General features: G+C 43.5%; 1 protein-coding gene across 2 annotated transcripts in view; it reads left to right on the forward strand.

Annotated features, from left to right (window-relative positions):
- Positions 1-26,190, forward strand: part of Tspan5 (tetraspanin 5) — a 193,043-nt gene that overhangs the window by 136,500 nt on the left and 30,353 nt on the right. For both annotated transcript variants that reach the window (XM_004661635.2, XM_045143983.1), the window contains exon 2: positions 14,038-14,088. In XM_004661635.2, the coding sequence (XP_004661692.1) occupies positions 14,038-14,088 (51 nt within the window). The remainder of the gene's footprint in view (positions 1-14,037; positions 14,089-26,190) is intronic.

The raw sequence follows: 26,190 nt of genomic DNA on the forward strand, positions 1-26,190 counted from the left end.
TCTAGCCTGAGATCAAGTGGCCCCATGGCTTTGGGTCATTGACAGGGGCAGCGCATCCTGGCAGGAGCACAAGGTAGAAAAAGTCACCCGCCTCATGAGAAAGGAAGCAGAGAGAGAAGAAGACCAGTGGGGTTCCAGAGTCCCTTTTGAGAATCTCCCATGGCAGCTCCCAGTAACACACCCTTGGAAGAAAACAACTTTAACCACTGAGCAATCTCCCTAGTGAGAGTCCACCTTTGGAACCGAGCTTTTAACACTGGGACCATATTCAAACCACAGCAAGCCCAATGAGACATTGCTACTGCTCCCATATATAGAGAGGAAGAAAGGAGGACTCACAGATTAAATGATTTTTCAAGGTTGCACAGATAGTTAGTGGCAGATCCTGAATTCTAGCTGAGTTTGACTCTGATCATCTTCCTGTCTAGCCCCCTTTCTCCCTCACAGATATGCTAACACAGACATTTCCACATCAGTTACATGCATGTGGGTGGCAACATGTGTAAACTAACTAAAACAGATCTTTTCAATCCCTAGTACATCAAAAAGCAAACATTAATAATTCTAATATTCTCCCTAAAATAGTGTCTACTTCTAGTATTTCTAACTTTGTGACACCAACAGTTTACCATGTTGCTTCAGCTAAAAACATGGGGAGGGAAGGAGTGGATCAACAGAGTGGCTTATGCTTGGCATGACTGAGGCCATGGACCCGGGCTCCAGCACCACAAACAAATAGAAAGCCCCAAGAAAGTTTCTTAAATTCCTCATCTGAAAGATTCTTATTTATTCAAAAGATACTTATTTAGGATCTCCTGGAAGCCACACATAGGTAATGTCAGAGAGTCACAGGGTGAGTCAAATAGACAAAAGTCCCACTTCCACAGACCTTATGTTTCCATAGAAATTCACATCCTCGTTTTGTATATTTGGAAACTGAGGGACAGGGAGGTCAGGTGACTTGCCCATGTACTTGAGATTCAAACCCAAGCACGCTGATCCAGATTTCCATACTTTAACCATACACTTTTTGGCTTCCTGTTACCAACTCCCATGAGGTCTTCTTTGAATCTGTCCTCACTCACTGTTCTTGGCTCTTCCATTTCCTATCTTCCATCTTCAGCTGGTGTTGACATTGGGATGATGGCAGTAGACCCCAGCTTGCCTCAGGGCTAGCAGCATGACCCCCTTCTGGTAGTTCTCTTGGTACTGTACAGAATGATTTTCTGAAGATGCAAACCTGATCTATTTCACTTATAGTTCTCAGTTGCTATCCTATGGCTTGGCCATCCCTCAGTACCCATACCACACACAGCGAGCAAATCGTGTCCCAGCCTGGCCCTTCAATCCAGAGAGTCTGGAGCTTTAAAAACCACACAGCACAGTGACCTGGAGGGCACCCTGCTAAACAGCGCTTGCTGGTCTCTGCCCCGTTCCCTGTAGTAGGTCTGGGGCTGCCTGAAGGTTTGTATTGCTAACAAGCTCCCTGGTGCTGCTGCTGCTGGTGAGGACCAGTGCCTGCCTGGAGCCTGTCACACCACTTCAGAATCTTGAAGGGACCTGCTGTTTCAGACTTTGGTCCTTTTTTAAAAAAAAAATATTTTATTTATTTATTTGAGGGCGAGAGACAGAAATTGGTATGTTGACAGAGAGAGAATGGGTGCTCCAAGGCCTCTAGCTGCTGCAAATGAACTCCAGGTGTGTGCACCCCCTTGTGCATCTGGCTTACATGGGTCATGGGGAATCGAACCAAGATCCTTTGGCTTTGCACGCAAGTGCCTTAACCACTAAGCCATCTCTCCAGCCCCAGACTTTGATCTTTTTGCATAAGCTGTCGCCTCTGCAGGAGAAGGGCTTCCTCTGTCTTCCTTTTCAAAGACAGCTCATGTCACTTCCCAGGAAGTTTCCTTGATACCCCTTATCCCATAGCCTCTGTTTTTTCTAGGGCAGCTTATCTGTGCCTCCGGGAAGGCTTCCTACACCTCAGTAGTGATTTTATTTATGTGCACACCCATTAGTTCTTTAAGAAAAGATGATTAAACTTGAACCTGGCATTGTGATTAATTAAGCTCAGCCCCCAAAACCAGGCATCAGGGCTGATTAGCTCAGCCCCATTCAGAACCTATAAATGACCCCAGTTTGCATCTAGGTGGGCTTTACCCCCTCCGGCCTTCTCATGGACAGGAGCTATTCATATTCTATCCTCATAATCTAATAAATTCCCTGTAAACTTAAAGAATGAAGAACTGGTATAATCTGTTATCTTATTCACCTTTCTACCCCTGGCACCAAGCATGATGCCTAATAAATACTGATGATATTGAGTACATTGAATCATATAAATTCTACTTGCACCTTTAAAAGAGATTAATCCTATTTTGGTTTTTTATTGGCATTAGCCCTTAAAACATGCCTAAAGTATGTGATTAAAAACAAAATAAAACAAGATACTTCAGCACAAAAGCTATACACCTGAGAATATCAAACTTCCGAAGTTGCCACTAACAAGTGCTAGGCCTCTCACTGTTTAACTTACTCCACAAAGGTCGGTATTGGTCTACAGTTCGCACCCTTCTTTTGCCTGCAGTTAGAAATGCAATGTACTTGCCATCTCAGCCTTCAGAACATCCCTCCGGTATGTTCTCAGCCTTGGTGTTATCTAATAGGTGGGGTTATAAATGGAATACTCAGGCTGAGTAAACCTCCTTTCACTAAGACAAATAAAGATAAGTGGGTTCAAACACGTAGCCTCCATGTTTCCATCCAGAAGTGGATAGCTAATCCCTCATGTTCCTTTTTGTGTGCCTGCAGTTGCCTGGGTAATTTCCAAGAGTATCAGTTTTATTACTTGCATGGCCCTCCCCTTTTCTTTTCCTTCATATCTCAGATTACTAGTTCTTGCCAAAATATCAACCTCCAAACTCTTAACAAAACAGTTTCCAAGTGAGATGCACCAGATTGTAGGCATTTCTTCAAGGTCTTCTCTGAGTCCAAAAGCAAAAGCCCTTTCACTCTCCGTGGGAAAATAGAAGAGTTAATACAGATTCATGATGTTTGCTGGGCGACTCCAAAGAGGCCCCTCTCCCCTGTTTTCCCTCACCTCTTTCCCAGGCTTTGCTTTGAGCTGCTCTGGGGTCCAGTCCTGGGATTTAAGTTGTACCTTTCTTCCTCCCTAATTCAGACAAGCACATCCTTCAGGAGGTTGTGTGACTGAGTTATGTATTCCCTCCTATGTGAAGCAACAGCTGGTATTTCCTCTCAGTTACCTGACAAGGAGCAGTGTGTTTCTACAGGGCATGATGAGTCCCTGAGCACCGGTTCTAGGCTGCTCTGTGAGTTTTGTAGTTCACAGTGAGTTTTCATAGGTGCAAAGTGTGAGGACAGTAGTCTATATCTTAGGACCCTTTAGTTGCAAGTAGTAGAACCTCCAAAGTAGAGTGCCTTGAGGGGCTATGATAGAAACCCAGGGCACTGCATGGGAGCTGACATCTGGTAGTATAGCCAGGTTCTCTGCAATAGGAGCCCAAAGCAGTCAGTTATGTTTAGTCTCTATTTTCAACATCTGTATGTTCTCGCCATAGCTCATAGTACAACTGTCCTCAAGTCTTTGTAGTGTAAGGAGACCAAGGCTATCAGAAATCACCACACTGAGTTAACAGACTCCTGGGGGAGGGGTGCTGTGTAGTTCAGCCTGGCATACAGTGGAATGACTTTGTGAGTTTTATGCCTTAGGAGACTAACCTGTCTAGAGGAGAGAATGATAAAATTCTCCCAGTCACATAGGATGTCATACAAAAACAAGGGTTGTAAAGTCAGGGAGAGGAGAGATGCATCCAAAGGCCCTGACAGGGAGACGCTTCATTCATTTGGGTTATTTTTACCTGTTTATTTACGATGCTGTGGATTGAACCCAGGGCCTTGTGCATGCTAGGGAAGTGCTCTGAGCTACACTGAGCTACATCCCTATCCTAAGAAACTTCTTTTAATGTTGGGTTTCAAAATGTGAAGATTTCAATATTTTTGAGCCATTCACTCAAGCCTCCAAGGAAAGGAAATCGAAAAGATTTCCAAGTAGAGTTAGTGAGTTTCTTTTAAATATTCAGGGATACTTGTATGTGCTATTCCTAGATCTTCAGCTGATGGCACAGGAAAAGAATTAAGCAGAGCTCAGGTGCCGCCGCCCCTGCTTTATCCAGACACATGCTCGGTGGTTAACACAGTCCCTGGCTTAACAACTGGCCCACCATGTAAGGCCTTTGCTTTGCAGTCTTTTCCATGTGTGTAAGTAGCAAGGGCCCACCCACCCCGCAAGCGATATGTAAGCTCCGAGAAGGAGCTTTTGATCACCTTGTACCAGGGATTTTCTCATGCTGAGAGGGAAGCCGAGGGTTGAGACCAGTGGTGGATGATAGGAGTGGAGAAGCAGGTAGAGAAAATGTCTGCAGAAAGGAAAAGGGGGAAAGGAGGACTTCTAGAACACCTGCTGTACCAGGCCCTGTGATCTGCTCTTTGAATCTCACTGTCCTCACGTGATCACGAGGCCCCACAGTTGGCTTATGCTTGTGCTTAAGTACGCCTGCCTCTCCACTGGACAGGGCTCTAGGAAGTCAAGAGACATTTCTAGGATTCTTTCTCTCTCAGAGGAGACTTCTCAGTCCTCACTATGACCTATAAAGCCTGGAAGAACCTGGCCCCTGTGACTTCCACCCTGTGCTTTCTGGCCCGTTGGCAGAGTTTACGTAGTGCATTGCACACCTCTGCTTACAGACTCAGCCTGGGCAGCTTACTTTGCCTGGGATGCTGTTGTGACATCTGCCAGTCAAGTGCGTCACTCCTTATCTATCTGTCTATCCAGAGATTTCTTCATGGAGACCCCTTATCTGCATCTGCCTTCACCACGCTTCATCTTCTCACACTGCTCTCTGTCCCACAGTGCATCCCAGCCTCTAAAACCCTGAGAAGTCTACGCATTTCTGTCTATTGCCCTTCTCTCCTGCACACCACAGTGAGCATGGCCATGCCTCAAGAGAAGGTACCTTGCGTCTTAGGTGGCTGCCATGCCAATAGCAGATGGAGGCTTAAGCAAGCATTAGTCACATGCAGAAAGAGCCTTTAACACTTCGTGGCGCTACACAGTGCTGGAGTCGGAACTCAGGCACTGCACACTAAGGTCGCTAAGGTTAAGGCAGCCACTCTAAGAGCAGTGTTGTGACAAAGTGAATTGAGGGACCTGACCCTGGCAGCCCTGATGAGGGATGGCCTATTTACATATCTGAGCTTTGTCATGCTATCTCAACATGAGGATTCTGGTCAGTTTGCACATATTGGGACTCCTGGACCCAGTGGCAAAACTAGAATTGACTTTTTGTGTATTGAATTTTCTACTAGCCTATACTTATTGCTTTGATATGGCAAGTATTATACCCAGAGGCTTTTTATTCCTGAAATAAGTCTCTATTCTTTAAAGACATGTATTTTATTAGCATAAATATTGAGTACACTTGAGAGGAATGCTCATTGACCTACCAGAACTGGAGTGTGGCTAAAATGTGTCAGAAAATCACTGTACTGAAACTTGTAGGGACACCCTTCCTGATGGTACACATCCTCTCTCCCTTCTGAGCCCAGTGCTCCATGTGCATCTTTCCTGTTTATTCAGGTTCATGTTGAATTTCTCTTTAAAACTAATCAAAATGCTAGTATTTTCCTTCTATTGTTATTTAGCATAATGTTTCTGAGGATCCATTTTAGGTTGACCTAAATTTTCAGCTTCCCTGCCAGATTGACCTTGAACATTGTTTCAAGTTCATTCACAGGATGTTGGGCAGATACCATTGATGTAACTGCTATTTTTTAAGCCAACAGGAATGGAAGTGTCAATTTAGGAGCTGCCTGTGAACTTGGATGTGCACTTTATATATAATTGCTTCTTTTTATAAATAAAAAGTAGCAGGGGTGGTGGAAATATATAGAGATTTTTGAATAATTTAGTTTCTAAAAGTTCTTAAACTGAAATTTCCTTCAAAGAAAATTTAGATTGAAGCCAAAATTCCCATACAAGAAAATATCCTTCAGAAATGTCTCTTGAACAATCTATCTGTGAAATGGCCACCAAAGAATTAACTCTGTCTATAGACCACACACTTTGTATATTCCCATTCCCACCCCCCAGGACTGGGGATTGAACCTAGGACCATGATCATTCTGGGCAAATGCTCTACCAATAAGCTATATCCTCAATAACAATTTGGGATTTTGAATGGACCCAGTCACCATGTATAAGATGCCAGAAACCCAGGCATTATTGTCATGCCTTTGTCTTCTGCCTTCAACCCTCCTATAACCAATCATTACTGAAAATGTCACACACTTCTCCACTCCTGAGCATGACCAGTTCTTGCCTGCAGTTCCAAGCCTTTTTCTTTGGGTCCCTGTGGATCCACTCCAGACGTCTGCCACCCACGTGGTGATTTTTCCCCAGCCCCAATCTCATAAGCGCCAGCCTGCCCACCCTACTTCTGCCCACTACACAAATGGGCTTTGGCAAGTTTCCTGTCACTTATCAGGTAATGACTGGATTTTTTACAAGGTCTGAGTGGGCTATGACACACTTGCCTTTCTCATCTCAAACTTCCTATATGTTACCATTCCCAAACTCTTCTGTGTGCCCCAACCACACCGATGCCCCTGAAGACCCCCTGACTTGTCAGGCTCTTCCTACCACAGGCCTGTACATGCTTTCTTCCCTGTTCCTCCCGCCCCCCCCCCCCAGGCTTATTCTTCTTCAGGTTCCAGTTGGTGCGTCTTTCACTTTGGAAGTCTTCCTGAACCAAACCCTCCTCTCAAAATTCTTTGCTTAGGGTTGGAGAGATGGCTTAGCAGTTAAGGCGCTTGCCTGCAAAGCCTAAGGACTCAGATTCAATTCCTTAGAACCATATGAGCCAGATGCACAAGGTGGAGCATGCGTCTATAGTTTGTTTGCAGTGTGTAGAGGCCCAGGTGCACCCATTCTCTTTTCCTTCCTCCCTCCCTCCCTTCCTCCCTTCCTTCCTCTCCCCCCCCCGCCCCGTCTCTCTCTTCCTCTGAAATAAATAAATAAGTTTTATAAAATTGCTTTCTTATTTGCTGCTTCTTTGTGGCACCATCTGGACCACTTTTACCTTTTACTCTTTGATTGTTTGATTATTATCCTCTTACTGAACTTGAAGCTCACTGCCATCAAGAGCTCATCTGTTTCTTACCTCCATTTATCCCGAGAAAAGTCGTGTCAAATCAGGAAGTCTGATGAACATTGTCGAGGGATGGATGAATGGCTTTTTGAAGTATCCAGTTTGGATCAGCTAGAATGAAGCAATGTTCCATTTCCAAGATGGTAGAGATTCTGCTGAGATATAAATAACAAGATATGGAAGAAAAAAATATTCCAAAGAGGGCAGATGGGTCCTTCCAGGACTCACCCCTGTCACTGCCCTGAGACTGTTTTCCTCCTCAACTCTGCCCAGGAATCAGCGCTGCTGGGCCTCGCTCTGCCAAGCCTGTCAGTGTAGCACACTTGCTGTTTTCACCAAGGACGTGTCTTGGTCCTGTCAGGAAAATGTGCCTTTGATGGCTTAGATATCAAAAGCACAATTTAGAGAGTTAGGGCATGCATTGCAGAGCACTTCTTGATTGCTGCCCACATTCTGTGGACATTTCATACACATTAGGAAAGCACAGGTTGAACAGCCATAGTCTGAAAATGTGAAGTTTTATGGGTAGCAACATGGTACCAAGAAGGTGTGGGGTTTTTGTATTAGGATTGTTCTACCAGTAAAGTCTATGTAAATATTTCCAAACCCAACAAGCCTTAGAGATAGTCAGTGAATCTATGGTCGTGAGAGTCATCTAAGGTGGCGGATTTCCTGAGTAACATAGCTCATGCCCCTGCATGGGGGACTTCTTAGAGAAGTGCTTAGTATTTCTAAGTCTGTCTTCTTATCTATAAAACAGATTATAGCAACACCTACTGCATGGGATGTCTGTGTAATTTCTTTTGTTTTTTGAAGAACTTCAGCCCAGGGTGTCCTGGATGGCCTGAACTCATGGGAATCCTCCTTCCTTAGCCTTCCAAGTGCTGGAATTAAATATGTGTGCCACCACACCCAACTGACTGGGGAATTCTTAGACCAACATAATTCTGTACAAATAACCCAAGCCATAAAATATAACCAACACTTTTCTAGGAGCTATAGTTAAAAGGTAAATTATAATGATTTATTTATTTTTATTTATTTCTTTGAGAGAGAGACAGAGGCAAATGGAGAAAATGGGAGTGTCAGGGCCTCTAGCTGCTGCAAACAAACTCCAGACACATGTGCCACTTTGTACATCTCCCTTTACGTGGGTCCTGGCCAATCAAACCTTGGTCCTTTGGTTTTGCAGGCAAGTGCCTTAACCACTAAGCCATCTCTCCAGCCCCAGTTATAATAATTTTAATTATATTTGGAGTTATAAAAAAGTATATTACAAGTTCATGCTTACCCAGTAGATCCAAAATATCATTTAAAGCCATCTCTCCAGCTACAATTATAATAATTTTAATTATATTTGAAGTTATAAAAAAAGTACATTACAAATTCATGCTTACCCAGTAGATCCAAAATGTCGTTTAAACAGAATAAATAAGACAGATACTGAGATATTTTATATTCTTTTTATTATTTTACATCTTCAAATACTACTTAACACTTGCCCTGACGTCTCCATTTGAGTGAACTGTATTTCAGGTGGTCACTGGCTAGTGGCCGCCACACTGAGTAGTGCTATTTCAATGCATTCACATTAAAAACCATTACCTTATGGACTGGGGAGATGGCTCAGTAGATAAAAGTATAAAAGCATGAAGACCTGAATTCTTATCCCTGGTACCCACAGAGAATGCTAAGTGTGGTGGTTTGAATGTAGATGTATGTTCCCCACAGCCTCGGGGATTTCCAATCAAGATTAAGCTTGTAACTTGCTGCAGGGGTGGATCCCATGATATGTTTCTGGTCAGGTGCTTGTCACAGCAATGAGAAAGTACTTGCAACACTGGGCATTGTGGTGCACACCGTTAATGCCATCAATGGGGAAGCAGAGACAGCAAATCCTGCGACTCAGTGATTAGCTAGTCTAGGTAAATTGATGAGCTCTAGGTTCAATGAGAGACTTTGCTTCAAAAAAGGCAAGCAGAGAGTAACTGAGAAAGACTCAGAACATCAACCTCTGGCCTCCACATGCATCCACATACACATGTGTCCACACACCTGCATATGAACACCTGTAAGTGTATACAAATAAAAGAAATTCTTTTGAGGTTTTTTTTTTGTTTTGTTTTTTGGTTTTTTTTTCGAGATAGGGTCTCACCCAGGTTGACCTGGAACTTACTCTGTAGTCCCAAACTGGTGTTGAACTCACAGCGATCCTCCTACCTCTGCTTCCCAAGTCCTCAGATTAAATGTGTGTGTCACCACACCCAGCTTATATAAACGAAATTTAAGAAGCCCAGTACCTTAGGGCTGGGAATGCAGTTCATAATGGACACTTACATGGCTATGTGCAAAGTCCTAGCTTGGCTCCCCATCCCTGCAAACAAAAAGTGAAAACAGCTCATACTTCACATTCGACAAATGTTACTCATTTTGCTGCATCAATAGTTCAGTGGGAAAATATTTGTGCTGTACATTTGCATATATTGCCATGTGGCAAGATGTCCCGGGTGTGCTTTTGAATCTATCCCCCCATCACACACACACACACACACACACACACACACACACACACACACACACAATAACAGGTTGCCACTAAGGGCTCCTGGCTGCTCCCCTGAGGCTGTCCCCCTGAGTTTGAGAATGAGGTCAGCGTGGGGGGTTATAGTTGGCTTTGCTCTGGGCAGTGGGAAGGGGAAACTGAATGTGCTTCGGCTCTGCGTGCCTGCCTCTGGTTTTTGGCTCTTCTCTGTTTAATTATTTGGAGCTGGAACAACTTGATTTTAAAACAAAACATATGGGCTGAGAGCAATTGGGAGGACATTTACTGGTGATGTAGCACCAAAGGTATGTATCAAGTTGAGGCCCAGGCCCTGCACCACTTGCTTGCTTAGGTATGCAGTACTTTCCTTAACTTCAGATTGTGTTCTTTTTCCAAGCTCTTAAACCCTTGTTTGGAAAGTCACAGTCAAAGCAGGAAATACTGAAACAAGATTGTAAAGGAAATTGTCTGAGAGTCTTCTGTAAATCTTTTTTCTTCTTTCTCCTGTTCATTTAAAAAAAATGTACTTCCAAGTTTTTAAAATTATAATTCTTGGGGAAAAAAGTTACCCTCCCCCTAAATGCCAAGAGGAGGACTTTCTCCCTCTCTCTCTCTCTCTCTCTCTCTCTCTCTCTCTCTCTCTCTCTTGGTTGTCTTGGTTTTAGAGAGTATCATATAGCAGAGGCTAGCCTTGAGCTCCTTATCCACTGCCTCTGACTCCAAAGCATTGAAATTACAGACGAGATCACCAAGCCGGGCTCTTTTACTTCAGTGTCTCCTTTGCTTTCTGGAGGAGAGATGTCCTGATCACATCCCCTATAGTGCTGTCACTTCCCATTCTAGGTAGGAAATGAGAATTTGTTAGGGCCGGTGAGAATACGTGCCCAATCTTAATCAAATCTCTCTTTCTCCGTTTGAGCTATGTGCCTCTAAAAAAGTTACCCAAACTTGTTTTCTGTTTTCCAAAAAGAGGGCAATGACAGTGCCTATTTCAAAGTAAAATTGACTGTGGGAAGCTTAAGAAACATTACCATCGAAGCTTGAGAGCACAGCCCCTGCCCCCAGTATTGAACACAAACTATGTGAGTCATTAGGTGGGGCTCTCAGCAGAAAGCATCTCTCCTCTCCAGCAGCAGGAGAGCCAGTTGACCCCGGTGTCCTGTGTTCCCATCCCCCCATGGCTGGTGGTGACTGCAGATTTCTGTCCCACAACCGGGAAACATTAGGCACGTGAATGACAAGGCATGAGTAGGGCAAAGACGATTTATTGGAGGGAAAAGGTGCCAAAGCCCCACGGTGTCATGACAAGCATGCTTACTAGGATTTCAGCCCCCATTCAAAAAAGAGAAAGAAAGGGTAAAAAGGAAAAGCACTTTTCGAGTCAGAACTCATAACAGCCTCTCGACTCCACTGTGAGAGTCAGGGAGCAACTGCAATGAGGGAGGGGCTTGTGCAGGTATAAGTACATTATCTAAGTTTAAATGTAAACGAAGGACCTTGGTCTGGAAGACTCAGAATGGGACTCCCGGAAGGGGTGGGAAATCTGGTGAAAAGTTCCCGGAAGGAGGAAGACCAGGAGGCTGTCCTTGGTCGCCATCTTGCATGGGTCAGCCTGGAGTTCCCTCTAGTCTGGCAGGCAGGTGCACGTCTAGTGTGCAGTGGGCCTGCGTGTCTACCCCCCTGCAGAGGAAGGTTAGCGCCCCTTAATCTCTTGTCAGTGACACTGTGGCTAAGTACTGTGTTGGGGAGATGGCCAGCTGCCCATGAAAAGCAGTTCGTTTGCAGTGGCTGGAGGCCCTGGCATGCCCATTCTTTCTCTCTACCATCTTTCTCTCCCTCTCAATCTCTGTCAAATAAATAAATAAAAATAAAATATTTAAACAACAATGTTGGCCATTTCCTGGGGTGCATTTGATGTCATTGGAGTGATGCCAAGGTTTCTAGGTCTGAGAGACCCGTGTAGTCACTGGTAAGTAGTTACTGTTTTGCCTATTATCTGCAAATATCATGAAGTGCTGAGTAGTTCTGTCATTATACTTTTTTGTTGTTTTAGATTTGAAACATCAAATTAAATAGCACTCTGTCCAGGGCAGTGGAGGGGTCCACAGAGTGTTGAAAACAAGAAACCTTTCTAAATGTTTTTCAAACAGCCCTCCCTCCCCATAGGAGCACAGATAGGAAGAAGGGAAGTCTTCATCCCCCCCCCCAAGTCACAGGCTTACTGGGGCTTTTCTATATAGGGAGTCATAATGTATTCATTGTACACTGTCTTACTTAATATCAGTAGTAACTGGGAGCTTTGGGAAGTTCTGTCTTTAAAAATACCACAGTACGTAATTATCTTTTTGTTTTTTTTTTTTCACTGCCCTCTTTCCCCCTACTCTGTTGGTCCAGTCCGGTTAGGATTTACTAACCCTTGCCTTCAAATATGTTAGCCACTCCCTGCCATGGACAACCATGACCTTGCTAGGCAGACAGTTCTCAGGTCTCCCCAAAACTGTGAAGCGTAACCACCCTCACTCCTGTTTCCTCTGCCCACCCTCTCAGTGGACAGCTTTCTTAGCATTCAACTTAATCAAGACATTAGTAAAATAAACAGTGTGAGCATCGCCTCACCACGGGACTGAAACTGCCTGTCTGCCTGCCCACCCTTTTTCACTGCAGTGCTGGAAAAGGAAATTTAGAGATGCTGTTAATGGTGATGATTGGGATTAAGGTAGCCTGTCACACCCATGTCTAATCACTGGGTCCTTGGTGGGCAGCTCTGTAATGGCTCCTAATCTGTGGCACTCCAGTAATAAGATAGTACTGTTAATTTAAGTACTGTCAAGGGGAGAGGAGAGGAAACAAACTGAAATATTACCAGTGTTTTAAAATGTTTATTTATTTATTGGAGAGAGAGAAAGAAAGACACAGGTAGAGAGAATTGGCCTCCAGCTATTGTATTCAAACTCCAGACGCGTGCGCCACTGCAAGCTTGTACAGCCTCAAGTGTCACCTGTGCATCTGGCTTCACATGGGTGCTAGGTAATCAAATCTTAGTAGTTAAGGTGCAGGCAAGCCATCTCTCCAGCCTGACACTACCTGTGTTAAGCCACATTCCAATCTGAGGGATGTTAAAACGTAAGGCAAATAAAAATCTGCATCTTCAAGCAGATGGGATGCATTGAGAACTAATGACAGTGGGAAGTCCTTCCTTTTGTCAGCTGCTTCTCATTGCTCCTTCCTGTCTACGGCTGACAGAACTGTGAGGTATGTGGGTACTTAGGAGGTACACCTCTGCCTGGACTCAAGTCTGCGCGGTAGTTGTGTGCACCAAATTATGCCTGGCAGTGTGGGCTTGGGTTTCAGCCAGAAAGTGTCACAGGCCCTCCCAACTATGACTTACATAATTCAAGTTTCTAAAGAAAAACCACAGAAAAATCCAGCCAGTTCTTTGTGTCTCATCATTATCTTGAAAGAAGTGGAGGACAATGGGGCTCCTGTAGCCCTGTCTTGCTTGGCCCACTTTGTAATGATGCCTGGAACAGAGGGGACGGCCAGCCGTACTCGAGGTTTCCTAATAGACAGTGCTCTCAGATTCCCCGAGACACGCTGTTCCTCTGCAACTCAAATGTTCACTTCAATCAAGATTCTTCCTAAATATTGTTATGCGTAATTTGAGTGATTTCTGAGCACCTATGGGTAGCCAGCCCTTCTCAGTGTTGTAATAATCTTAAGCAAAGGGGTTATGGTATTTGTGATGGTCTGATTCAGGTGTCTCACATAAACTTAGATGTTCTGAATGCTAGGTTCCCAGTAGATGGAGATTTGGGAATTAAACCCTCTTCGAGGTAGTGTATTGTTGGGGGCGGGCTTATGTGTGTTATAGCCAGTTTTCCCTTGCCAATGTTTGGCACACTCTCTTGTTCCTATTGTCTACCTTATGTGGGTCAGGGGGTGATGTCCTACCTCTGCTCATGCCATCGTTTTCCCCTGCCATCGAGGAGCTTCCCCTTGAGTCTGTAAGCCAAAATAAACCTTTCTTCCCACAAGCTGCTCTTGATTGGGTGATTTCTACCAGCAATGCGAACCTGACTGCAACAGTATTTCTTTTCCTGCTAATATGGTCAATTCAGGTTTTAGAGAAAGCTCGTTCCTGATCATGTAAAATGACAAAAGAATTAACTGACAGAAAAAGAACCAATTGAATTTGAAATATTGTATTATTAAAAACATTGGTATTTAGCCCAGACTTACTCTACTCTTTTTCATTTTGTCTTTCAGTTTTTGGGAATAACATTTCTTGGAATTGGACTGTGGGCATGGAATGAAAAAGTAAGTTGAATGTCATGAAAAATACACATGTTTTGGTTAGAGTCTGTATTTTGTTTCTTTGTTTTTTTGAGGTAAGGTCTCACTCTGGCCCATGCTGATCTGAAATTCACTATGTAGTCTCAGGGTGGCCTCGAACCCATAGTGATCCTCCTACTTCTGCCTCCCGAGTGTTGGGATTAAAGGCGTGTGCCACCATGTTCAGCTAGAGTCTGTATTTTATGTCTATCTTTTGTCTTTGACAACTACAGGCTGAAAAGAATTATGGCTTTAATGAAATAAAGCATCCTGGAAGATGAATGTCACATTCTCAAAGATTTTTTTTTTTTTTTTTTTTTAGGAGCCTAAAACAATCAATGCATAAGAATAGTCACAAAAGTCCCAGTTTTCCTATTCACTAGAAAATGTGGCCAGGATTCCCACATGTTTCCTCATTTTGGAACAACAGTCTCAGCAGTGTTTATAAATATCACTACACTACCTGTAACCTCCTTCTCCTGTCTTTTTAACCCCTTTGGAAGTTTACTCAAACCATAAAAATTCATGTTTGATTATCAGACAAATTGACTAATACAGAAGAATGTGAACAGATAGCAGCTGGCTGTAAATAATAACAAGTCAGAATGGATGGTGCAGTGCTGTATAGAGAAAGGCAGGATCTGGAAATTTGGAATGGCATACTCTATGTTGTAGGGAAGATACAATGCTGTGGCAGTTTCTGTTCAGAGAAGCACTTGTGTGAACACCTTGTGTCTAGGATGCCACTATAACTCCCATCGTACCTTTTTTCCCCTTAACTTCCCTTAGTGAGGAAAATATGAGTATGAATCTTTTTATTCCTTGTTTAGATGTAAAATTGTGTTTTATTTTCTCTTCTGGCATCTGGCTACATAGCAAAGCCTTTCTACCTCCCACTTTGTGGGAACAAGGGGGTGTTTCATTTGGTTAAAGCTTCTGGTAAACGAAAGGATTAGCTTATTTTCCCAGAAGACCATTCTCTTATCTCTTGGGTATTAGCCCTCTGAGCCTGGCCATGTTCTTTTGAAGTGAAAAATGTATTAGGAGCCTTTATCAGTAAATAGAAAGGAGACCAAACTAAGAAGCTTCATCAAACAAAAGACTTTCAGGTGCCAATGGGAAGAAATTGCCAGTTCTGAAAACGTACCATTGGCTGGGGTTACTACTCATGGTGGAGCACTTGCTAGGTTCACTCCCCAGTATTGTGAAAAAGAAAAAGAAAAAGAAAAAGAGCCATCCCCTATATAATTACAGAAGGCTTTTATAATATATAAAAAAAATTATAGATAATGCATGCTGCCTAGCAGACAGTAACCTTTTGAGCCAAGGCCTTTATTTCATAAAGTAAGACAAATTAAGTTCTCTCAATCAATAAGTTTCTCTCTAGAAACTTTTATGTTGAATACTAATCTCTTGGATTATGGTTAGCTTCTCCTTCATCCTGGTTAAGCTTTGGAATTTGTACTGATGGAATCTCAGAAGTTTCCCTATAGAAGTCCTCTGAAATTCCACATGGTACAGCTCTATATGACTCCTTTAGTAAGAGTCCATTTCTGTCTACTTTGATGAAGACACCAGCACTTTAAATGAGCTGATTGTCTATTTTAGCAATAAATACATAGTCATTTTGAAAGGGGTGTTTTTCTCTTTGTAAAGTATTCTTTGGTTGCCTCAAATATCTCTTGCATGAAATCAGACTTCTTAAATTGTCAATATCCCCCCAAAATCAAGGTAATCTGGCTGGGATCTTAACCTAAGATGGATTCTGAGACTGAGAGGAAGGCCCTGGGTGTCTGGATAGATGAGTGTCTTTATCTGACTTTCATATTTGTTTTGTTGGTGCTGGAGATCAAATCCCAGGGCCTTGCGGTACCAAGCAAGACCTCTGTCACGTAGCTGCATCTCAGGCACCCCCACTTTCATCTTTATTTTGAAACTAAAGGGGGGCAGAATTAGGGTGACTGGACTCCTGAAAGTATAAAAAGGGCAGCAAAGTTTTTCTTATCTCTTACCTAGTTCCAAAGAACTTTTTCCACGAAGAGTCAGGACCCCTCCTGGGAGGGAGATCTTTCATAGGATTTAAACATTATGGTTGGTCAAGTTAAGCTAATATCTTCCTGAGACAGCCCCTGTCCTAACCAACTAGCTGGCCCTCTAGTTCACCTGGACCAAAAGACACCACCCTAAGGTTATAAATACCCTTGAAAGTGGAGGGCAGGCTCTCAGGCTCTCTGACCACTTGGGAACTTCCTGTTGTGGGCCTGAACTGGCTTGGTAGGGGTTCAGTGTAGGCCCTAGCTCAGGCCCAGCTGGGGGCCCTTCCCCAGCCCTTACTTTCTGCATAGATTCTTTATCTCCTCCTGCTCCCCACATGGCAGGAGCTCCTTGGACATTTTTTGTCTTTTCTTTCGACACTTTTTTTTCCCAGATCCGTCTGGTCACGTAGATTCCTGAGCTACACGTGGCCCACGTGGGCTTTTGGGCTCTACGTAGTATACTTTTCATCTCCCCATTTTATTTCCCCTTACCTCTCATCCCTCCCCTTTCTGCACTCCTTTGTAAAATCCGAATAAAATGTGGTATTTTAAAAATCATTCTTGAGGCTGGAGTGTTGGCTTAGCCTGCAAAGCCAAAGGACTTTGGTTCGATTCCCAAGGATCCATGTAAGCGAGATGCACAAAGGGTGCATGTGTCTGGAGTTCATTTGCAGTAGCTGGAGGCCCTGATGTGCCCATTCTCTCTCTCCCTCTCTCTGCCTCTTTCCCTCCCTCCCTCCCTCTCTCAAATAAATAAATAAAGTAAAACAAAAATCATTCTCTTGAATGTGGAATTGTCAATTCTTTGGTTAGTTTGCAGATATGAACTCAGGGCTTGGGGTTCCCGGAAGCACCCCAGAATCCCAATTTCCTTGTTACAAAACAAGGCTTCAGCAAGCTTCCTAGGCTGTATATTCCAGGCTTCTCCTGCATTATCTTCTCAAGCACCATGGATGACAGGGGTGCATGACCATGCTCATTCCTCATTTGACTTAAGATTGCCCTAGTTGCTGTCTGGTTTAAAAAACATACTGCTTTGGGGCATGTTTGTGTCCCATCTAATTGCTGTGTTGAGACCCTTGTGGAGTTCCCAATGCATGTGGAGGTGAGGCTTTGGGGGAGGGACTTAGGTCATGAAGATGGAGCCCTCATGAATGAGACTGATTCCTCTTACAGAAGAGACAGCACAGACACAAGGCCTGTGTCTGCTAGAAGCTCTGTGATCAGGATGAAGCCTTCCCTGAGCACCAAGCTTGTTCAGCTCTTCATCCTGAATTTCCCCGCTGCCAGAGCCATGACAAATCCCTTTTGTTTAAGCCTCCCAATCTCTGGTATTGGTTTTAGCAGCCTGCACTAATTAGGGAGGGGCTGAACAGGCCTGAGTTCCAGTTTTTCCCCTCCAATAACAAGCTCAGCTGTGTGTCTTGGGGCAACTGAGTTTACTTCTGAAATTCCTTTTCCTTTTTGTGCAATGGGAACAGCTAGCATTCCCTGCCAGGGTTGTGTGAGGATTAGATAAGATGGCCCCCAGCATGAGGAAGAGGCTTACTAGCCTAGATGTAGACTTAACAACTTTGATTTAAAGAGATAAGAACATTATTTATTCTGAGCTATGGCCCAGGAACATAGATTCAAACTGCCTTGAATGACATGTCCCCCCATGGGCATGGTGAGCCTTTACAGTCACAGAACAGAAGTCATTGATCAGTGAGTTTACCAAGTCCATTGCTGGTATTGTCTGGTAAAGCAGACTACAGCCGATCAGGGAAATGTCTGCTATAGGATTCAGATGTTCTTTTATAGCATTCTTAGCTTTAGAGTTGAGGGAAGTGACTTAAGATGTTCTGTGAAATTTACCAAGTAGCTACTAGGATGTTATACCAGGTAGAGACTGAAGGAAAATTTGTCTCATCTGCAACATTCAATCTCTTCACAAGTAGAATGTTCTGGTCCATCCAGGTCAGATAGTATTCCAGCCCCTCACTGTAAATGGTCTTTTCCAGACACTTTCAGGTCACTCTGGGGACATGGTTCCTTCTTTGGTTCCTGGCTGTGACATGGGTGCTCCTAGGGGGCATCGAGGCAAGTGAGGGTAGGTGGTTTCAAAAGCTAACTCAAAATTTGGATCATCTTAGGTACTGCCAATGAGCCAATGGACTTGTTTTGTCTTGAGGCGTTTTAAGGAGATGTGATATGCACAGATTACCTTTGTCACAGCAGAAGTCAAGCTGTCAGAATCATTTGGGACTTCCCTGGGATAGGCTTCTGATGAGATGATGTTTCAAGGTGAACCCCACTCAGGTTGAAGAGTGGTAGTCACTTTATACCTGAGCTACCACAAGCTTGTGACGTGGTGAATCTTCCAGACTGAGATGTGATGATATTATTGTTGCATATGTGTGTGCATGCTTGTACGTGTGTGTATACACACATGTATACAAGCATGTGGAAGACAGATTTGGGGTGTCATCCTCAGGTACACTGTCCACCTCCTTTGAGACAGAATTTCATTGGCTTAGAACTCACCAACCAGGATAGACTGGGTTCACCAGTAAGCCCTGGGATCTTCCTGTCTCCACTTCCCTAGTGCTGGAATTACAAGAGAACACTACTATGCCCTCCATTTTACCTGGGCACTGGGGATCAAACTCAAGTCCTCATGCTTGCAAGGGAAATACCTTACCAACAGAACTATCTCCTCGCCTCTATGACACTTATTTTAAAGGAGGCTTCAAGGACTAATCTTTGAATTCAGTCCACATCTGGAATGATCATATTTCTACTAAAGGAATCAGATTTCCTTAATATATGAGACATATTTATGTGTGTACAGAAGCCATGAAGGTAAAAATTATTACCCCTCATACTAATACCAGATTTTTTTTAAGGTAGGGTCTTACTTTAGCCCAGGCTGCCCTTGAACTCATTCTGTAGTTCCCAGGCCGGTTTTGAATTCGCAGCTATCCTCCTACCTCTGCTTCCCATGTGTTGGGATTAAAGGCATGCACTTGGCTTCCAGACAGAGTTTTAAACATCAGCTAATACTCCAGCTGAATATTAAAAATAATTATTAAATAATTTTATTTACATTTCAAAATGACCGTGAAGATACAAAGCATGACTATATCTCTTGGCTTCTGTGCAGTTTTTAGTAGAAGATCATAGGTCTACTCTTCAGAAGGTGTCTTAAAAGTTATAAAGCCACCCCAAAAGATGGTGATGACCAATGAGATGACCAAAAAGGCAACATAGTGTTGAGAAGAAGTGACAGAGGAGTGTCAGCACAGAAACCTCTCACCCTCCAAGGCTCAGGGTCCATTGCGGAAGAGGTGGTGAAAAGAATGTAAGACCCAAAGGAAGGATGCCACTCCTTACATACAACTGTCCAGACAGAAATTGGCCTTGATATCCAACACCTCTCAGTGCCTAGCGATACCTACACGAGACCCTCATAATAGGAGAAAAATATGATGACATCAAATTAAAAGAGAGACTAATGGAGAGAGGGAGGGGAGTAGAGTTGCGAAGGAAAACGTAGGGGAGGGGAGGGAATTATCGTGGTTTATTTTCTATAAGTATATAAGTTGTCAATGATGAAATTATACATTAAAAATGTTATGTAGCATGACTTAATTCTATAACACCCTTGGCAACATGCAGCCATATTGAACTCATTCATCCCAATGGTATTTATTGAACACGTAGCCTGTGACAAGGCCGTACTAGATCTAGGAAGATGAAGATGACGCAGATTGTTTCAGTCCTTGAGGAATTTGCCTAGTTGTAGGAATGGTGTGTGTATATCCATAAAATACATGCAGTAATACATTGCAATAAATGCTAGTTCTAAGTGAATATCCATTTAGCAGTTCACACAAGATATTCAATATTTCTGTCCCAGATTGCCCTTACTACTGGAAGACCTTTATTAACCAAATTAGAATCTTGTACTGTGAATTTGCATTTAGTTTGGCTGCAGGATCCCACAGAATATATCCTCGCACATGTTAGCCTTTGAGGTATTTCAAGTTGAGGTCTGCTTCTACTGGGGATTCCAGGCTAAGCATCTTCTCTCACATGTTGTGGACTTGAAGGAGTCCTGCCACCATCTTGGACATACTGTAATGGCCTCTAGTAGTCTGTCCTCTCCACCATTGAGGGGGAGCCATAGGGCCACAGAAAGTGTGGGCGGATTGTGTCTCTTCTGCCCTTTCCCTGTGTTCACTGATCAGTGAGTCCACAGCTCACTGAGAGTCCCAGCTTGGTTGCAGGCTCCATGGCATACTACATCTGACTCATGTCCACCTGGTTTTCAGAGTCAAATGCAAGACTGAACATATGCACAGTGGTCAGTCCACCTCTCCACCTTTTGAGACTGCTCTAGAGCCTAACCTCTCATCTAGCAGGCTGCCCCTCCACTTAGCACAGCTTTCATTACTGTTGTATGACAAATTCCCCCAATCAACTGTTGCCAGCTGTATCAAAACAGAATATTGCCATTGTCCCATAGAAAGAAGGGCTTGGAGAAGGTTGTCAGACCCCCACCAGATCTCAGACGCCTCCTGTGCCAACTGTTTGCAATGATTGGCGAGGTCTTGGGGCCTCAGGTGGAGATGCAGAGGGGAAAAGATCAAAGGGCAGCAAGCCCAATCTAAGTAGCTCTGGGGAGGCCATCACCCATGCTGCACTAAAACTTCTTTTATTTATTTATTTATTTATTTATTCATTTATTTATTTATGACAGATAGAAAAATGATATATATTTTTTAATTTTTTCTCAAATTTTATAAACATTTTCCATGTTTATAAAAAAATATCCCATAGTAATACCCTCCCTTCCTCCACCCCCCACTTTCCCCTTTGAAATTTCATTCTCCATCATATCCCTTCCCCATCTCAATCAGTCTCTCTTTATTTTGATGTCATGATCTTTTGCTCCTCTTATGATGGTCTTGTGTAGGTAGTGTCAGGCACTATGAGGTCATGGATATCCAGGCCATTTTATGTCTGAAGGGAGCACGTTGTAAGGAATCCTAGCCTTCCTTTGGCTCTTACATTCTTTCTGTCACCTCTTCCACATTAGACCCTGAGCCTTGGAAGGTGTGATGGCGATGTTACTCAGTACTCCAGTCACTTCTTTCCAGCACTATGATACCTTCTGAGTCATCCCAAGGTCACTGCCATCTGAAAAGAGAAGACTCTCTACCCAAAGTGAGAGTAGCATTAATACAAGGGTATAAATATTAAGAGAAGTGCTTACTGGGCAGTTTGATAAGCATAGTATATACATTTTTCTAGACATCAGCAGATGTTACATCCCTAGGGCTCATGACTACCCCGTTTTAAGTTTGATGTTACAACTGCTTTGGGGTCTCCCCTCGCCCTGCATTACTAGAACCCCAGTATACTCCTCTGATTCACCAATGCTGATTTTGGTGTAATTGTGCTTTGGTCTATATCTGGTCCCCATCTGGAGTGAATAGATGTGTGCTCACATATCCTCTGGGAGGAAGTTTCACGCAACAGGTGCACATTTTGATGTCTCCTCCCTCAGTTTGCCTGTCAAACTCGGGCCTTCCTTCAGCCTCTCTCTTGGCTCCGTGAATATGAGGCTCTGCTTCAGTAGGTTTTGGGTAGACCCTGGGATGCTCTTTGAACAATCCTCCTCAGGTGTTCTAATGGCAATCATCCTAGTATTTCTGATAAAAGCCACTGATAGATTTAACTGGCCAAAGACAAAGCCCCAGACATGCCGGTGGAGTTTTCCTTTGGGACCGACACTTGCTCATTTATGTGTGCCCTTGGGTCAGTCAGACCATTTCTCATCCATCTACTTGTCATTGCATCAGACCATTTTTCTGCATCCTGTCTTGATAGATAAACTATATCCTTCACTTTTTCTCTGATTAACTAGCCCTGGGACTTAGTTGAGCATGACACTTGCTTATTGAACCCTTGCTAGATTCTAGAGCACATCTCATTCCCACCCATGCAGGCACTCGGAAACTTCAGCAAAGGACTGAGGTGCGGCCCATCTTTCTTCCCTTCAGGAAACACTTTCTCCTTGGCTCTAGGACGTCACAACTGGTTATTGCCTCCCAGCTCTGCTAATCCCACCTTACCTTCTCACCTCTAAATTTTGGGGCATCCCAGCATCTGTCCTAAGGCACTTCTCTGTCTTCATCATGCTCCAAGAGGTCCTGATAGGCCTGGGCCTGCACAACATACATTGCTCAGAACTTCTAAATGTAGCTTGTTGTTCATGTCCTTGGCTGAACTCAGGATCACAAAAGTGGCCTACCCAACTTCTTCACTTAAATGTCCCATGGGCTTCTGAAACATAGTACATCTGAGTCAGCATTCTGCCCTGCCCCACTTCTGTTCTTCCTGTTGCAGTAAACATCTCAAGTATCTTTTGACAACCTCTTCTTTATTTTCTTCTCATTTTGCATTCAGTCTATTGCCCTGAACCTGTAATGAACATCTGCTTCCTTTGTACCCCTTCTGTTCTTAAGCCCTGGTCTAAGCAAGTACATGTCCTGCCTGCACTCAGGAGGCAGAGGTAGGAGGATTGCTATGAGTTTGAGGCCACCCTGAGACTACATAGTGAATTCCAGGACAGCCTGAGATAGAGTGAAACCCTACCTCAGAAAAAATTAAATAAATAAATAAATAAAAATAAAAAGGAGAAATAAAATATTGTCTTGGGGGCATGGAGTCTAGCTCAGTTTGTAAATTGTTTGCCTAGCATGCATAAAACTGTGGGTTCAATTCCTAGCACTGAATAAACTAGATGCACATCTGTAATCCCAGAATCAATAGTTCAAGGTCATCTTCAGCTACATGGAGATTTTAAGGGCATCCGGGAATACATGAAGCCCTGTCAAAAAAAAAAAAAAAAAGGAGAGAGGAGAGAGAAAGATAGATAGAAGGCAGGTGAGGACAGAAAAGAGAAGGGTGGAAATTCTGTCTACAAGGCACGGTAACATGTGCTTGTAATCCTAACACATGGGAGGAAGAGGCAGGAGGATCATGAGTTCAAGGCCAATCTTATATATAGCAAGACTGTCTCAAAAAGCAAAGTGGTTCAGAAATATGGTCTATCAGTAATGAATGAGCAGTGACAACGTTCTGTTAAGCCATGGCTCTTCTGTGGCTTTTGTTACTGTGTTTTAGAAGTCAGTCATTGCCTCAGATCACTAGTGAACTTAATATATTGACACCTTAGCATAAAAGGAGATGAAATTGCATCTGGTTTGTTTCTGGTATCTAATATGAAAAGTGATACAGTCTTGGAAAAGCAAATTTATAAATTCTGGAAAAGATTCATTTATTCTGTCTTAAGAGGGAATGTATATGATTATCTCATTTCATGGAAGAATTAAAGTTCTTTTCCTTTTCTGGTGTGCCCAACTTTTATGCTTGTTACTTAGTTCTTAGATAAACCAAGAAGAGGGCTCCAATACTAACAATTGCAATGAAGGATTTGATCAGACTAGTTATTGAAGGATGGGAGAACTTCACTTTCTGGAATAGAAAAATACCATTCCCTGATCCTCAGTGTGTACAGCAGACAGCTTTAGGTTCACCGAGATGAACTTCCAGACCTGGCACAGTTATGGAGGAAGGGATATTTATTGAATCCTACTGATCCAGTGGAAGTTCCATAAATGGCAGAAGAAGCTGGCCTGCCTTCACAGGAGCAAGCAGAGAGAGAGAAATACAAGCCTAAAGGTCAAAAGCCACAGCACACTTCAGGAACTCTAGCTAGGTACACTTTGCATCTTTAGATTGAAATCTGAAACCCACCACCACACCTTAAGATTCACCCAGTCATATTGCCTCCAGCCATGTGGCTACAGATGCAAACTACAAACAATAAAGAACTGAATATATTGGGGGCCATGTATTCAAACCACCACATTCCGCACCTGGCCCCCAATAGATTTATAACCATTACACATTGTAAATTGTACTCAGTTCAATTTCAAAGGTCCCCACATTCTTGACCAATTTAAGATATTAAGACCTGTAAAATCAAACAAGTTAAACATTCCTAATGTATAAAGGCACAGAGTAAACATTTTCAACTGGTATAAGGCATAGCAAGGAGAGAATAAAACAATGCAAACTCAGCCACCATCAAACAAACATCAAACTTCTGCAGTTGAAGTCCAGTACAACCAGAGACTGACAGTCTCCAGATTTTCCAATTCCGCCCCTCCAGCAGAGCAGAGTAGCCAGGGAACACTTCCATCTCAGGCCAACAGCGTGCTCTATGGTAGTGCTTACATAGTCCTGGTATATACAAAACATCTTGAGGTCTTCATGCAAACCATGGTCCATCTTCCAAAGGCTCTTTCAGCCTATCAGGGCATCAGGCCCTACCTCATGCCGCATCTCAGCAGCAGGCTCCTGGAACCGTGTGCAATTCACGACCACTGCTCGCATTTTTCATGCTTCTGAAACCAATACCAGGTGTGCAGAACACAGCCATATTCTTAATTCACAGACAAAATAAATCATAACCTTGAAAACAGGTTCCTTCTCCAGTCAACTCCTTCCAAAAGTGTTTGCATTTCTATGATAGTCTTTTCTCAGGTATCCTTACCATGGTAAAGCAATTGGACCGTTTTCCTTTAAGATTGCTACTGTGTTTGACAATAGCAGATTCAGTAACCTGCCAGTCTCAGTGCCTGTAATTTTAACTTGCTTGAGGTTTTCCAGCTTAAAATCTTAAATCTCTCAGTCCACTATCTCTAGCCAAGCACATCAGTCCATTACAAATTTAACCTTGATCAAAGTCTCTGGGCCTGGGCAGCAGGACACAGCCAGCCCTTATGCCAGTAGCACAGTTCCAACAAAGTCCTCTGCAGTCTTTCCTTCCCCTTAGAAAGCTCATAACCCAAGCCTTGAAGTTCAATGCTGTCTGCACTTAGCATTCTCAGACTCTCATCAGAATAGTCCATAAAACTTAGCTTACCACTCCAGAAGACATCTTCAGTTGCAAGTACCAAGTCCATGCCTATTCCTCCAAAACAAAGGTTCCAAAAGATCAACATCCACATAGTCAGGTTCATCTCACCCCACTCCTGGTACCAAAATCTGTATTAGTCAGGGTTTTCTAGAGGAACAGAACTGCTAGAATGAATCATTTTAAAAAGGGGATTTATTGGATCAGCTGACAGTAGTCCAATAGCAGTTGCAGGCCCAAGAATCACCAAAACTGGTAGCTGCTTAGTCCATGTGGCCAGATGCCTCAGCAGGCCCAACCGGGCACTGCAGATGGTGCCGAAAAGCCTGGATGCTTCCTGAGGAGCTGCTGGGTTTTGATCCATGTGAGTCTTCAGTTGATGCTGGTCTTGAGTCCGCACTGGTCTTCAATCCGTGCTGGAAGGTAGCGAGCAGCTCCAGCAGCCAAATGGATGGGAGGAAGTAAGGAAGGAACTCTTTTTACCCAGAGCTTCCTTATATCAAGTACCCCCCTGAGCGGGGCCACCCACTCTGGGGGAAGAACTCACCCTGCGGGAAAGACTTCCTACTTTAGTTGATCCTTCCTAGAAGCAACCTGTGGATTACTAAACAGATCAAGTTGACAACACCTTAACTATCACAGTGTGTGACTCTGTCTCTTTGTTGTCATCACCTTTTTGCTGGGATAAAGCAGCTGACCAAAAGCAGTGATGGGAGGACACTATTTATTTTGGCTTACAATCCTGAGGGGAAGCTTCATGATTGCAGGAGAAAGTGTGGCATGAGCAGAGATTGGACATCATCTCTGCAACATCAGGTGGAAAACAGCAGCAGGTGAGTGAGCTGAACTCTTGCACAGGAGAGCTGGCTATAATAGTCCTTAGTCAGTCCTCAACAATAAATTTACTCCAGCAAGGCTCCACCACCCAAATTGCCACTAGCTGAGGGCCATGCACTCAGAACACATGAGTTTATGGGCAACATCTAAGCCACATCATTATGTTCCTCAATAACCTTTTCCTGGCTGTTGGAAGTCTTATTTTTGGAACCTTCCCATTGCTTCCTGTCACACTCCCTC

The sequence above is a fragment of the Jaculus jaculus genome, chromosome 2, assembly GCF_020740685.1.
Source record: "Jaculus jaculus isolate mJacJac1 chromosome 2, mJacJac1.mat.Y.cur, whole genome shotgun sequence".
Classification (NCBI taxonomy): domain Eukaryota; kingdom Metazoa; phylum Chordata; class Mammalia; order Rodentia; family Dipodidae; genus Jaculus; species Jaculus jaculus.